At 55.0% G+C, this 11,774-nt stretch overlaps 1 protein-coding gene across 1 annotated transcript; it reads left to right on the top strand.

Moving 5' to 3' along the window:
* The first annotated feature begins 16 nt into the window (after positions 1 to 16).
* On the top strand, positions 17 to 10,000 carry MRPL21 (mitochondrial ribosomal protein L21). Its single transcript, XM_052662096.1, has 7 exons — positions 17 to 132; positions 3,995 to 4,052; positions 5,961 to 6,046; positions 6,636 to 6,799; positions 8,295 to 8,347; positions 8,693 to 8,796; positions 9,884 to 10,000. Exons 1-7 carry the CDS (start codon positions 33 to 35, stop codon positions 9,946 to 9,948), a joined length of 630 nt encoding a protein of 209 aa, XP_052518056.1. The 5' UTR covers positions 17 to 32; the 3' UTR covers positions 9,949 to 10,000.
* The last annotated feature ends 1,774 nt before the right edge of the window (positions 10,001 to 11,774 follow it).

Below are 11,774 nucleotides of genomic sequence, written 5' to 3'. Positions count from 1 at the left end.
CCGCTTCCGCTCTCGGCGGCGGCTGCGGGAAGATGGCGGCAGCCGTGGCAGCCTGGACCCTGCCGGTCACCTTCGGGCGGCTGGCGTCTGCATGCAGCCGCAGCGTCCTGAGAGCGTCGGGACCCGGAGCCGGTGAGGCCCGCCCCGCGGGGTGAACGGAGGAAGCTGGGCACACGGGGCGCCCTGCCACGCGTGTCTGCGTCTGACCGGTGTTAATCGCTTTTTTTGATGGCGGTGATTATCGGTCGTGGAAACCCTGGGTTCAGACCCTGGTTCCTTTAGTTAATAGCTTAAATATTGGTGATAGCTCTCCATCTTCCATATACGCTCCATTTAAGTTGGGGAGCAACCTGAGGCTCAGAATGGTTAGGTAACTTGTCCTTGGTCGTACAGCAGGGAAGTGGGAGAGGACTGAATCAGACAGCTTGGTCCGGCTCCAAAGCCTGTGCTTTCACTATCACTCCCCAGGCTGCAAGCCACTCTTTAAGCTCCCTTGTCCTCATCTGGAAAGCGGTGGCGAATGCCCTTGCCCAGAGGTAACCAGTCCCGCAAAAGCTACACCTGTATTTTAGGCGCTGAGTTGTCATGAAGCTCAGCAAGGTTTTGTTGGTCAAAAACACTATAAACCTCTCCTCAAAATGGTTGGAGTGTATATTTGTGTGAAGGAATGTTTATGTATGTAGAGAAGTTTTCCCTCGTTTAGGTATGATAATGATGTTGTGGTTATGTTTGTTTGTTTCTAAGATGCTTTATCTGTCGTAGAAGTTACCCTGACAGTTGCTTAAAAATACACCACAGAGTTGGAGCAGAGACATTGTGAATGAGCCAGGCTTGGCTATGAGTTGATGACAGTTGAGTCTAGGAAGAGATACAGGAGGACTCCCTATTCTCTTGACTTTTGTGTGCGGATCATTTTCCATAATGAAACTTGGGTTTAAGCAGGCAGGGAAGTTTTTATAAAAAGCGGTGGGACTCACTTTGTTCCACCAACAGAGACCTACCTCTAGAATGCTGTGCTCAATTCCCGACCCCACCACCCCCGTTTTCAGAGAGAAACACAGGTGAAGTGAGCTGAGTAAAGAGAGGGCGACCAAAACGCTGAAGAGGCAGGATCTTGAAGAGTCAGTGAAGGAATCGGGACGGACACCGTCACAGTTCACAGGGACTGAAGGATGGTCCTGGGGGACAGGAGGGTGCACACTTGTTCCCAGTGAGGTCGGAGCTAAGCTAAGGCCATAGGCAGGAATGACAGGGAGGCAGATCAGGTGCAGAAAGTTTCTGAGCTTTCACCAGTGAGATGGCTCCCTGGCACGCTCAGTCTGTTGGTTGTATCCGACTCTTTGTGACCCCATGGACTATAGCCTGCCAGGCTTCCCTATGGGAGTTTTCAGGCAAGAATACCACAGTGGCTTACCATCTCCTCCTCTGGGGGATCTTCTTGACCCAGGGACTGAACCTGCATCTCCTGCACTGACAGGCAGATTCTTTACTACTGAGCCACCTGGCTTTCAAGAGAGGCCAATCGTGGTTCCCAACTGTGGGGTATTCTGCAGGGGCTTCATTTGATGTATTAGAAGAGATTTTATTCATTCATTCATTTGCCGTTTATTGGGCATCCATTACAAGTCAAAGTCTGGCCCAGGATGGTGAATACATCAGTTAAATTTGTAAAACAAACCCCTGTTTTTACGGAGTTCACATTCTAACGGGGGGAGGCATTCGCAGAGAGATGAGCAATTTTACGCAGAAGCAAATTACATAGTATGTTTGAAGCCTAAGAAGAAGCAAATTACGTAGCAGGTCCAAAGCTGGTAAGTCTTATGGAGAAAAATAAAGCACGAGTTGGGAGGAAAGTGTTCAATTTTAAATAGGATGGTTGGGGGAGCCTTCTCTAGTGAGATGGTGTTTCAGTGGAGACCCAGAGGAAATAGGGGATTAACCTAGGGGTCCTCCTGGGGTTGGGGTTGTCCCGAGGATGAGCAGTCAAGGCATAGGCCATTGTACTTGGCATCTTCTAGGAATAACCAGGAGGCCCAAATGGCAGGTGTGCAGGGAACAAGGGGAAGCTCATGAGGCAAGGCCCAGAGAGACGGGGTCACACTACCAGCTGCCCACTGTGCTGGCCACTGTGAAAACCGCCTTTTTCTCAGAATGAAATGAGGCACTCTTGGAGGGTTACCCTAAATAGTAACTTGACAAACTGTCCTATTTATATGCCATAAAGTTATATGCCATATAAATAGTAACAAACTGTCCTCAGTTTGTTTTTCTGGTTTTGGGGGGATTTTTGCCCACCCCACATGGTATGTGGGATCTTAGTTCCCTGACCAGGTATCGAACCTGTGCCCCCTGCAGTGAAACATGAAGTCTTAACCTCTTGACCACCAGGGAAGTCCCCTGCCCTCTAGCTGCTGTGCAGAGAGAGAGGCAAGGGTGAGAGCAGGGTATCAGTTACAAGCCAGGCAGCTTGGCTGATTGAAGTACTCAGAGCCTGGATGTCTCAAAAGGAGGCAGGGGATTTGCTGACAGGTTGGTGGCTGTGGGGTGTGAGAGAGAAAAGTCATAAATGACTGAAGCTTTTGGCCTGAGCAGCTGGAAGGGTGAAGTCGCCATCATGTGAGATGTGGAGGAGTGTGGGAGAAGCAGGCGGGAGGGGCAGATCAGGAGCCTTTGTTAGGTTCTGAGACAGGTGACGACCAGGTGATGTCAGCAGACAGGCCTGTCGTGTCTGAGTCCAGGCCGCAGGTGTCCACTTGGGAGTCAGGGGTATGCAGATGACGCTGAAATCCATTCAAACAGATGTAATCCCAGAGGAAAGGCCATACATAAAGAGGTAAGAACCAGGTTTTAGGGCAACCCACTCCAGCCTTCTTGCCTGGAGAATCCATGGACAGAGGAGCCTGACGGGCTGCAGTCCACGGGGCCACAAAGAGGGGGACACGACTGAGCACAAAGACCCGGGTTTAGACCGCAAGCACACCGAGATGGTGGAGGGCAGGAAAAACCAACTCAGGAGACCAGGAATTGGGAGCAGCTGCTAATGAGTGAGCTTTAAAAGAGTGAACTTTATGGCATATAAATTATAGCTCAGTTGAAAAACCAACAGTAGTTATTGAGAGATCTGCCCTCTGCTTCTAGCACCTAAGCATGGCGCATTTTGTTTCTGGGCCCTTCTCAGCAGGCTGTGGGTGCCTTTGTCCCTAGGTGTATTATTATCTGATGCCGTGTCCTGAGTTACCCTAAACCCAGCAGCTTAAGATAACATGTACTATGTCACCCCATCGCTGAGGGTCAGGATGCAGGCGTGGCTGAGCTGGCTCCCCGTCTCGTTAGATTCAAGTCAGGCTATTTCAGGTTAAGAATCAGCAGGGCCGGCAGAAGCTGCTTCCTGGCTTCCCCGGACCGGGAAGCCTGGTGTGCAGCAGTCCATGGGGTTGCAGAGAGTCGGATGTGACTGAGCCACTGACCTGAACTGGGAAGGTGGGATCCCAGGGGCCTCCCTGGGCCACTCACAGCACAGTGGTCCTGCTGCAGCGAGGACGCCAGGCCGGCAGCTGCCCTCTGATCACCTCCTCTGGAGGGGCTGGCCTGTCACTCCTGCCGCACGCTCTTTGTCACTGAGAGCCGCTCCCTTGGAGGGGGGAGCAGGGCTCGGGGCTCCGAGAGCCCCAGGAGGGGTGTCCTGGAGGCTGCTCCCACTCGGGTGCCAAACGGGCCTCAACTTGGGCACTTGGCGTCAAGGAATGAGTTAGCAGGTAGATGATTCGGTTTCAGGCCCTTCTCGATGGTGTGATGAAGGCCCCTTGATGCTATGGTAGTAGCCAGTAGCTGTGAGCGAGTGATGGTCTTGGTTCTCTTTCTAGGCGCTTCTGTAGGTGTGTTGTGATGGTTTGAGTCGGGTACCAGCCACACTAGCAGCACTTGTGCATTGAGCATCATAAGGGGCAGTTTGTGTTTCATCCTAGTAACCAAGTGTGTCTCTCTTGTTCCTCAGCTTCCCTGTGGTCCGCTTCTCAGAGGTTCAGTTCGCAGAGCACTTCATCTCCACAAGGGTAATATCAAAATGTGGGTTTTGCTGACTCTCTTCCTTTCTTTTCTTCTGTAGTCAAAACTTCGAACATTTAGGTTTTAAGAATATATAAGTTTTAGCTGTTTTGACAGTATTTTACTCAGACCCTTAACACATAGAAATACAGATGGAACCTCAAGAGTCCAAAGAGAAGGTGTTCTGGGCCATGCATGGCTGTGTCTTTTTAAGGAAAAGTTTTTAACTCCTAATTGGGAAATTTCTAACCAGGAAGGTTGAATCACAGGACGGACTCTCTGGAGGACCTTATGTAATTTGAAGGAGTATGTTTAGTGTTAAACTGTATATTTAGATTAAAAAAATAAATAAATAAATAAATAAACTAAAAGAGGTAAATTTAACAAAGTCACACTTGAGTAGGAATATACAGGGTCCTGTACCAGCCCTTGCAGCCCGGGTCCAGGAACAGGGTCGTCCTTGGGCTTCAGTTCCTCTTCGAGAAATGGAAGCAATATCAGGCTGCATCGCAATGGGTATTCATGAGAGTCAAGTGAATTTCTGCATCCAGAGAGCTCGTTAGAAGGACTTGCCAAGCGAGGGGAGTGAAGGAGAGGTGTATTGGGAGACTGGATTAGCAGTTATAAACCGTCACATCAGCATGAGGCCCCACGGTGTGACACGCAGCATGGGTAAACGGCGAGGTCTCTCTATGGCCCAGGGAACCACATCAATATCCTCTGATAGATCATCAGCGAAAGAAATTGTACATACGCGTGTGTAACTGAGCCACTTTGCTATACAGCAGAAACTAACACCATTATAAGTCAGCTGCACCTCGATAAGTAAATTCCTTACAGAAGCGCTTCGGCGAGCGCCTGGCACTAGGAAGCTCTCAGTACAGCCGCCTGCACTCCTGCAGCGAGAGTCTCAGCAGCGAGGGGCCCGGGGCCTGCTGTTTCCCTGAAGGAGCAGTGGGCTCCCCGGGTGAGGCTGGAGGCAGAAACCCTGAGCGGGCACTTTCGTGAGCCCGGCTGATCCCCCAGTGCTGCTCCAAGCAGCCACTGCTGCCCCGGCCCCCTTGCAGCATTGTCCCTCGTCCTGGCTGCTGCTGCTGGGCCACCCGGGGTCCTGAGCCTCAGACACGATGCACAACTTTAAAGCACAGCCTAGTTTGGGGGCCCGTTGACTCCAACAGGGACGTCTGTTCAGCATACCTGCTGTGACTGTGCCAGGGGCCTGGGCCTGTGCTGGAAGCAGCAGTTTCCCCAGTTGTCCAGGGTCTTCTGGCTGGTCGAAGAGTTCAGTTGACATGAGACAGGTTAATAGGAGAAAATCAGACCCTAGTTTAATAACCTGCACACACAGGAGAGACCTGGGAGAAATGAGTCATGCGCCAGAACGGCTGAAGCCCTCTGCTGAAACAGCTCCTTCAGCTAAAGACGAAAGAGGATGCTGAGTGTAGGGGTCTGGGATTTCAGGAGGGGGAGAAGGCAGTCCACGTGAAGGCGGAAAAGCAAGTGTTTGGTGGACAAATGTTTGCGGGGCCTGCAGAGACCGCGGGACAGGAGCAGCCCCTGTCCTCTGGTCCCGCATGTTCCCGCATCCTTTCTGGGGAAGCTGTGTCAGGACAGGCCTGCCATCTCCAGGCAGCTGCGTGCAGACCCAGGCCTGCCTGCCTTCTGCCAGAGTTTTCTTCCAGAGTCTTGGGCCTTGATTGTTTTCAGCTTGAAGTAATCCACACACCTAAGAGACACTTGGGGGGCAGAGTTTGCTCCCCCACGAATGTGGGGGCTGCTGCCCTGCCAGCCACTCGAGTGTCAGAGACATGCTGGACCCTTGTCCTTTCTGGTGTGCCGAGCACAGCCCTGGCTCACAGGTTTGGAACTGTCTTTTCACGTGTGTGTGACCTGCATGCAAAAAAATACTTTTACAGATACGTTCCTAAAACCTCACTGAGTTCACCACCTTGGCCAGAAGTTGTGCTGCCAGACCCCGTGGAGGAGGCCAGACACCATGCAGGTGAGGGGGGCAGAAGCGAGGGGGAGGGGTGGCCTGGCCACGGAACAAGGGCCTCCCGTTTCTAGGTACCCGAGACGGGCACAATGTGGGCGTTCCTGTTCACAGGATGCGGCAAGGCAGGAACGCTGAAGTTTACTTAACACCAGGATTCAGAACCCTCGTTCACTTAGCAAAGCCTCCCAGGGCACCGGCTGAGTAGCAGGCCGCTGACACAGGTGGCAGCCGGGCTCAGTCCAGCCGTCTCCCCGCTGTTGGTAGAAACGTGGGTGTTCAGGGAAAGAGAACAAGGAGCACTCTCCTCGGTGGAAGCGGCCCCAGCGCAGGTGCCGGGAGGAGGGCAGCGTACCGGCCGTGCCCAGCGCTTGGAGGCAGGGAGGGTCCTCGGTTTCTAAAACCTGGAATTCCATAGCAACGTGTGGACTCTTCCTGGTTTTAGATATGGTTGAAGGCAGTGGTCGGAGAGCAGGGAGGAGCCCCCGGCACGTGCCCTGCCGCCAGTCCATGGATGCGCAGGGTCGCACGGCTCTGGGGGGCGCAGGGCACATGGGCAGGGGCAGAGCTGTGACCCTGACCGTCCTTCCCCCTGCAGAGGTCGTGGAGAAGGTGAACGAGCTCATCACCAGGGGCCAGTATGGCAGGCTCTTCGCCGTGGTGCACTTTGCCAGCCACCAGTGGAAAGTCACCTCTGAAGACCTGATTCTAATTGAGAACAAGTTAGACGTTGCCTGCGGAGAGCGGATTCGGCTGGAGAAGGTGAGACCGTGGGTTTCTCAGTGTACCTGGGACTCGGTCCCTGCTCCCCAGGGTTGGCTCTGGTGGAGAAGGCCGGCGCCCTTCCTGGGACAGGGCAGGCTGGCTGGGTGGGCGCAGAGGAGCCTGGGGGCGAGGGGAGATGCCCCCGAGGGCAGCCCTTACTTGGCAGGGTCCCTCCCAATGGGGAGACGCTCAGCACGTTTCCCCAAGGAGGAGTGTGTGTCTGTGGGTCTGTCTCACACTCCCCTGGCGTGAGATGCGGCGGCCGCTGCTGCCCTAAGCAGCGAGCGCTGGTTTCGAGCCATCTCCCTGGACCCTGGTCACGCTCTGGCCTCTGGAACCGCTTCGTGGTCTGTGCTGTTCTTAGCCGTGGGCGAAGGCTTCCACTTAGGGTTCTGTTTGTTGTGTTCAGGGACCTGCTTGGTTTGTGCCTGTTCTGCTGTAGATAAGATATGAGATCTCGCACCAGATCCTGTTTCTATGACACAGTTAACTATTGACATGATGTAATATGACAGATGGTTTTCTTTATAATTTGAAACTTCTCCTTTGCGACCACAGCTTCTTGGTGTATTTACACCCAGGGCAGCATCACGCTCCTCTTTCCCAGGTGGTCCTCCCGCAGCCTGTGGTCTGAGCAGGACCACTTGACTCAGAGCTGAATGAGGGTGCTATGGGGACACCCGCGGTCAGCACAGCGCCTTCCCCGTGGGGCCTCTGGGGCTCCATCACAAGCTCACGGACAAGAGCGTGTTTCCTTCTTACGTCTAAAATCGGACACTTCAGAACCATACCTGTAAGGGTTTCTTAAAAGACATTCTTTTGAAACATTTCACACTAACAAAAGCATAGGAAGCCCCACCCAGTAAAGATGATTTTCATAAGGTAGGAAACCCAGCAAGAGAGACCATGTCAGGCTGAGAGTGAGTGAAACAAGGTTCTTTGTCATTGCCTAACATACATAGTCCATGGATGTTGTTACAAAATAGGCTCTGTTTTTCGATGTTTAGGCTTAATATGATCGAATTTTCTTCTGATCTGTAGAATTCCAGACAAGTCTCCCAGCGTCTAATAAGACGCCCTGCACTCGGTTCTCAGGGCTGTCTCCATCTGAGGCCAGCCCCGGCGGCACGGCTGCCCTCCTGCTGCCAGGGGCGGGCAGGGTTTTGCAGTCATTGAAAGAACACCCTTGAACCTAAATCTTCACCGAATCTGCAGGACTGTCAACGGCTTAAAGACCCCCCCTGTCTGGTTGGTGCCTTTTTCCCTGTGTGTATATACTGCGGTGAGGAGGTTGAAGTCCGTTTCCGGAGGAGACGCTCTGCTGACTGGACGTGCCACCAGGCCCCACGCCCCCCTGGGCCAGTGAGACGGGCCCGTGTCCCTAGGGAGACGGCGAGCTGCCTCCCTCTCCAGCCTGGCCCCGTCTCGCCTGTCCCGGCGACTCTGTTCTGTGGCTGTGTTATCTTTTGGTGACACACCTGTTTGGTTCCAGGTCCTGCTGGTTGGGGCCGATGACTTCACTCTCCTTGGCAGACCCCTGCTTGGGTAACGTGCCCTCGAGGGCCGGGCGGGGGGCGGGCGGGGGCTCCGTCACACCCGGTCAGCCCCAAGCTCGACACGCGGACACTGTGGTTTGTGGGCATTTAGTGCCCCGCGTGCAGAGCGTCCCGACCACGTCTCTGGCCTGTTACTGCTTCGCTGCAGTTTGGCCCTTTCAGGACTGGCTGTGAGACGACGCTGTCCCTCACCATGTAGTGTCTGCGGGGGCCGGGGGGGGAACACTGATAAGCAGCAGAAAAGGAAGTTTTATTTTAGAAGTTCTCGTGTGTGAAGTGCCAGGAAAATGGAAAAATAAGAAGGTGCGTCACTGCTCACTCTCCTGTCTTCTAGAAAGGATCTTGTTCGAGTGGAAGCCACGGTCATCGAAAAGACGGAGTCATGGCCGAGAGTCAACATGAGGTTTCAGAAAAGGAAAAACTACAAGAGGAAGAGAAGTAAGTTGGGGGAAGCTGCCATGCTCCCGTCCTCCGGGTATTGCCCCGAGTCCTGCCCTGGGCGGGTCGGACAGGCACCTGCCCTCTGAGGCGCCCGGAGACCAGCGAGGCCAGCGGGTGGGCGCGGCCCTGTCCCCACTCTGACCAGGGGTGGGAAGAGGCCGCCGACTGGAGGGCGCGGCCCTGGGAGGCACGGCTGGGAGCATCAGCGGCTGCTGAGACCCCTGCAGCAAGTCCGGAGTTCCCCCGGGAACTGGGCACGCAGGCAGAGGACGCCCTGTCGGTGGGTGCTGCCTGGAGCGCGGGGAGTGCTCGCCTCCACCCAGGGGACGATCTTGGAGCATGAGGGCGAGACCGCCTCTTACAGCCCCGAGGCGGGCGGAGCTCATTCTTGTGCTGCCGGGCACACACACACATCCACACGGGTACACGCGCGCTTGCACGACGGCTCGTTTCTACAGAGGAATGAGACCAGCAGAATCACAGCTACTTGCATAGAATTTCCTTTGTGTTTCCACCTATTCACATGGGCGTTTACGGAGTGTTAGGCCGTACACGTGATCTGGAGATGGTTTAGCGTGTACGGGAGGGAGTGTGTAGGTTACACACAGACACTTTGCCATCTAGTGTGACGGCCTGGAGCATCCTTGGGTGCTGGAATCCTCAGGAGCCCGCCCCCTGCAGATGTGCACCGGTCCAGTCCTCAGTCACAGGTGGCAAAACGCACCGGCAACGTAGCTTCAGCTTTCCTAGAGTCAGGTCATTAGGAAAGCTCTCCTCCAGGAGCCTCGGGTCATCAGATGCCACCACCCTCCCCCCAACCATGCCATGCGGGGGTCTCCAGGCACGTGGAGGGGCGAGGCCAGGAGCCGCAGCAAGGGCTCCCGGGGTGTCGCAGCCCCTGCTGCGTCTGACGGGGCTCGGGGAGTCAGTGGTGAGGCCTGTGGTGTGCGCACCCAGGGACAAACCATGTGGGACCTCGCTGAGTCTGACTGCCGTGGGCTGAGCGGTCGGTGGCTGGTCTCACGGTAGCTCGTTCACAGCATCGAGGTCTACGCTGACGCCCCGGCCCTTTTCTCTCTCATAGTCATCGTGAACCCGCAGACTGTCCTCCGGATAAACACCATCGAGATTGCTCCCTGTCTGTGTTGATCGTCCAGCTGATATTTATAGAAATGTAAAAATAAATCTGTTTTCTGAAGAGACCAGGTTTCTATGTTTTGCTGTAGAAAACTCTGATACGAAAAGCTAAATCCTGTTGTGGGTGGTTCTAGACTGAGCGCCCTGACTGAGAGCTTATTCTTAGTAAGCAGCAGCCTCCCTGAGCCAGAGAGGCCAGGAATTCGGGAAGAATCACAAGCATGGCCCTCCTGGGGCTGGAGCTTGGACGCCTTTGTAAAGACAGGCTGGCGTTACCAGCCGCCCTCCCCCCAGCACTGCAGGGCCACAGGGGCGTGACGGGCACAGCTAGGGCCTGGAGCTGACTGCGAGAAACGATCCGGATTCCGCTTCTGGGCGAAATGAACAAAGTGCCATCTCCTGGGTAATCCAATTACTGCTGCTAGTGGTTTGCTTTTCTGTGAAGCTGGGATTCAAACCAGGGGTCTGGGTGCTGAGCCCCCGCCCTCGTCCTTCAGCTCCGCAGGGTCCAACAGGGAAGGAGGGTCACGGTGCCGGTGGGCGGCACGGCTCAGCGGGCGGCCGGGGCAGGCAGTGCGCCTGGAGCCCCAGGGCAGCAGCACAGCACCTTCTGGGAGTTGGACGTGAACTTCAGAGCAGAGCGGCCAGAGCAGTTCCAGACTAGATCTTGACAGCAGCCTTTCAGGATCCCGGGAGGGTGGGGGCTGCCCAGGCCTGTGGGAGCGGGTCAGGCAGGCAGCTCACCCCTGTGCAAAGGGAGGGGTCCTGAACCAGAGAGGCCAGGGCTGGAGGGCAGATGGAAGGACTTGGGGAGGGTGCTCCCAGACAGTCCAGACCCCTGGTTCTGTGTCCTTCACAGAGACCGGGCTTTGCTCCAAGAGAAAAGTTAGGACTTCCAAGCAGCACAAAAAGCCTTATCAAGCCTAATAAAGTTAACACTTTATTCTGCAAGATGGCTTTGCAAGTCCATGGAGGGTCGTCCCTGTGACGACGGGTGGGGGCTGAGAAAGGCTGAGGCCCATCCTCAGGAGACCTCCCCCTCCTCCCTGCCCGTCTTCAGGTACCGGTCACCCTCGGGGCACTGGGGAATGCCCGCTGGTCCAACCCTGAGGGACACGGCAGTGCTCCTGTGGCAGTGCCCTCCCTGTACAGCAGGGGGCAGCAGTTCTGCGCATGGAGATCCCGGATTCTGGCTGTCGGTTCTCGCTGCGGTCCTGCAGGGGCGGGGGTCCACCTCCATGTGCAGAGCTGTCCCTCTGCCCAGGCACCTCGGGACCTGGGATGACTCCACACACCATAGTTCGTAGCTCTTGTGGACTTCTGTGAGAGTCAGGGCTCCGGATCCCGGGGCCTGGCTCTCCCAGTCCTCCGGGCCAGCCTGGCACCCTCTCCTGTGGAGGACTCTGGTTGGCAGTAACTGCCCAGCCAGTACTCGGCCGGTTTGTGATCTAGAACAAGGCAAAGCCACTGGGCTCTGGGGAGTTGGTGCTGTGCTTACAGGGCACTGACTCCGGCGATGCACTGGCGAAAGTTTACTCCTTTTAGGAACCAGGCTAGGCATCCTTCACAACAGCCAGAGGGCAGAAGTGACTCACGTCCATCCAGAGATGGATAAACAAATGCAGCCTATACTTGGAATATCAGTGAAGTGAGATCTCTCAGTGGTGTCCGACTCTTTACGACCCCATGGACTGTGGCCTACAAGGGTTCTCCATCCATGGGATTTTCCAAGCAAGAATACTGGAATGGGTTGCCATTTCCTTCTCCAATGCAATGTTAGTTCTAACGATGGAATATTACTCAGCAATAAAAAGGAATGGTGGGGCTTCCCTGGTCAG

Source organism: Budorcas taxicolor, chromosome 25, assembly GCF_023091745.1.
Source record: "Budorcas taxicolor isolate Tak-1 chromosome 25, Takin1.1, whole genome shotgun sequence".
NCBI lineage: Eukaryota > Metazoa > Chordata > Mammalia > Artiodactyla > Bovidae > Budorcas > Budorcas taxicolor.
The sequence above is the reverse complement of the archived record's forward strand: the minus strand, read 5'-3'. Positions and strand labels throughout refer to the sequence as shown.

What these genes read in the sequence shown, in the direction of transcription:
- MRPL21 (XM_052662096.1), top strand. Translation starts at nt 33, where the DNA reads ATGGCGGCAGCCGTGGCAGCCTGGACCCTGCCGGTCACCTTCGGGCGG. An exon ending in AGCGGATTCGGCTGGAGAAG is followed by an intron (nt 6,800 to 8,294) that starts GTGAGACCGTGG and finishes GTTTGGTTCCAG; the next exon opens with GTCCTGCTGGTTGGGGCCGA. An exon ending in AAACTACAAGAGGAAGAGAA is followed by an intron (nt 8,797 to 9,883) that starts GTAAGTTGGGGG and finishes TCTCTCTCATAG; the next exon opens with TCATCGTGAACCCGCAGACT.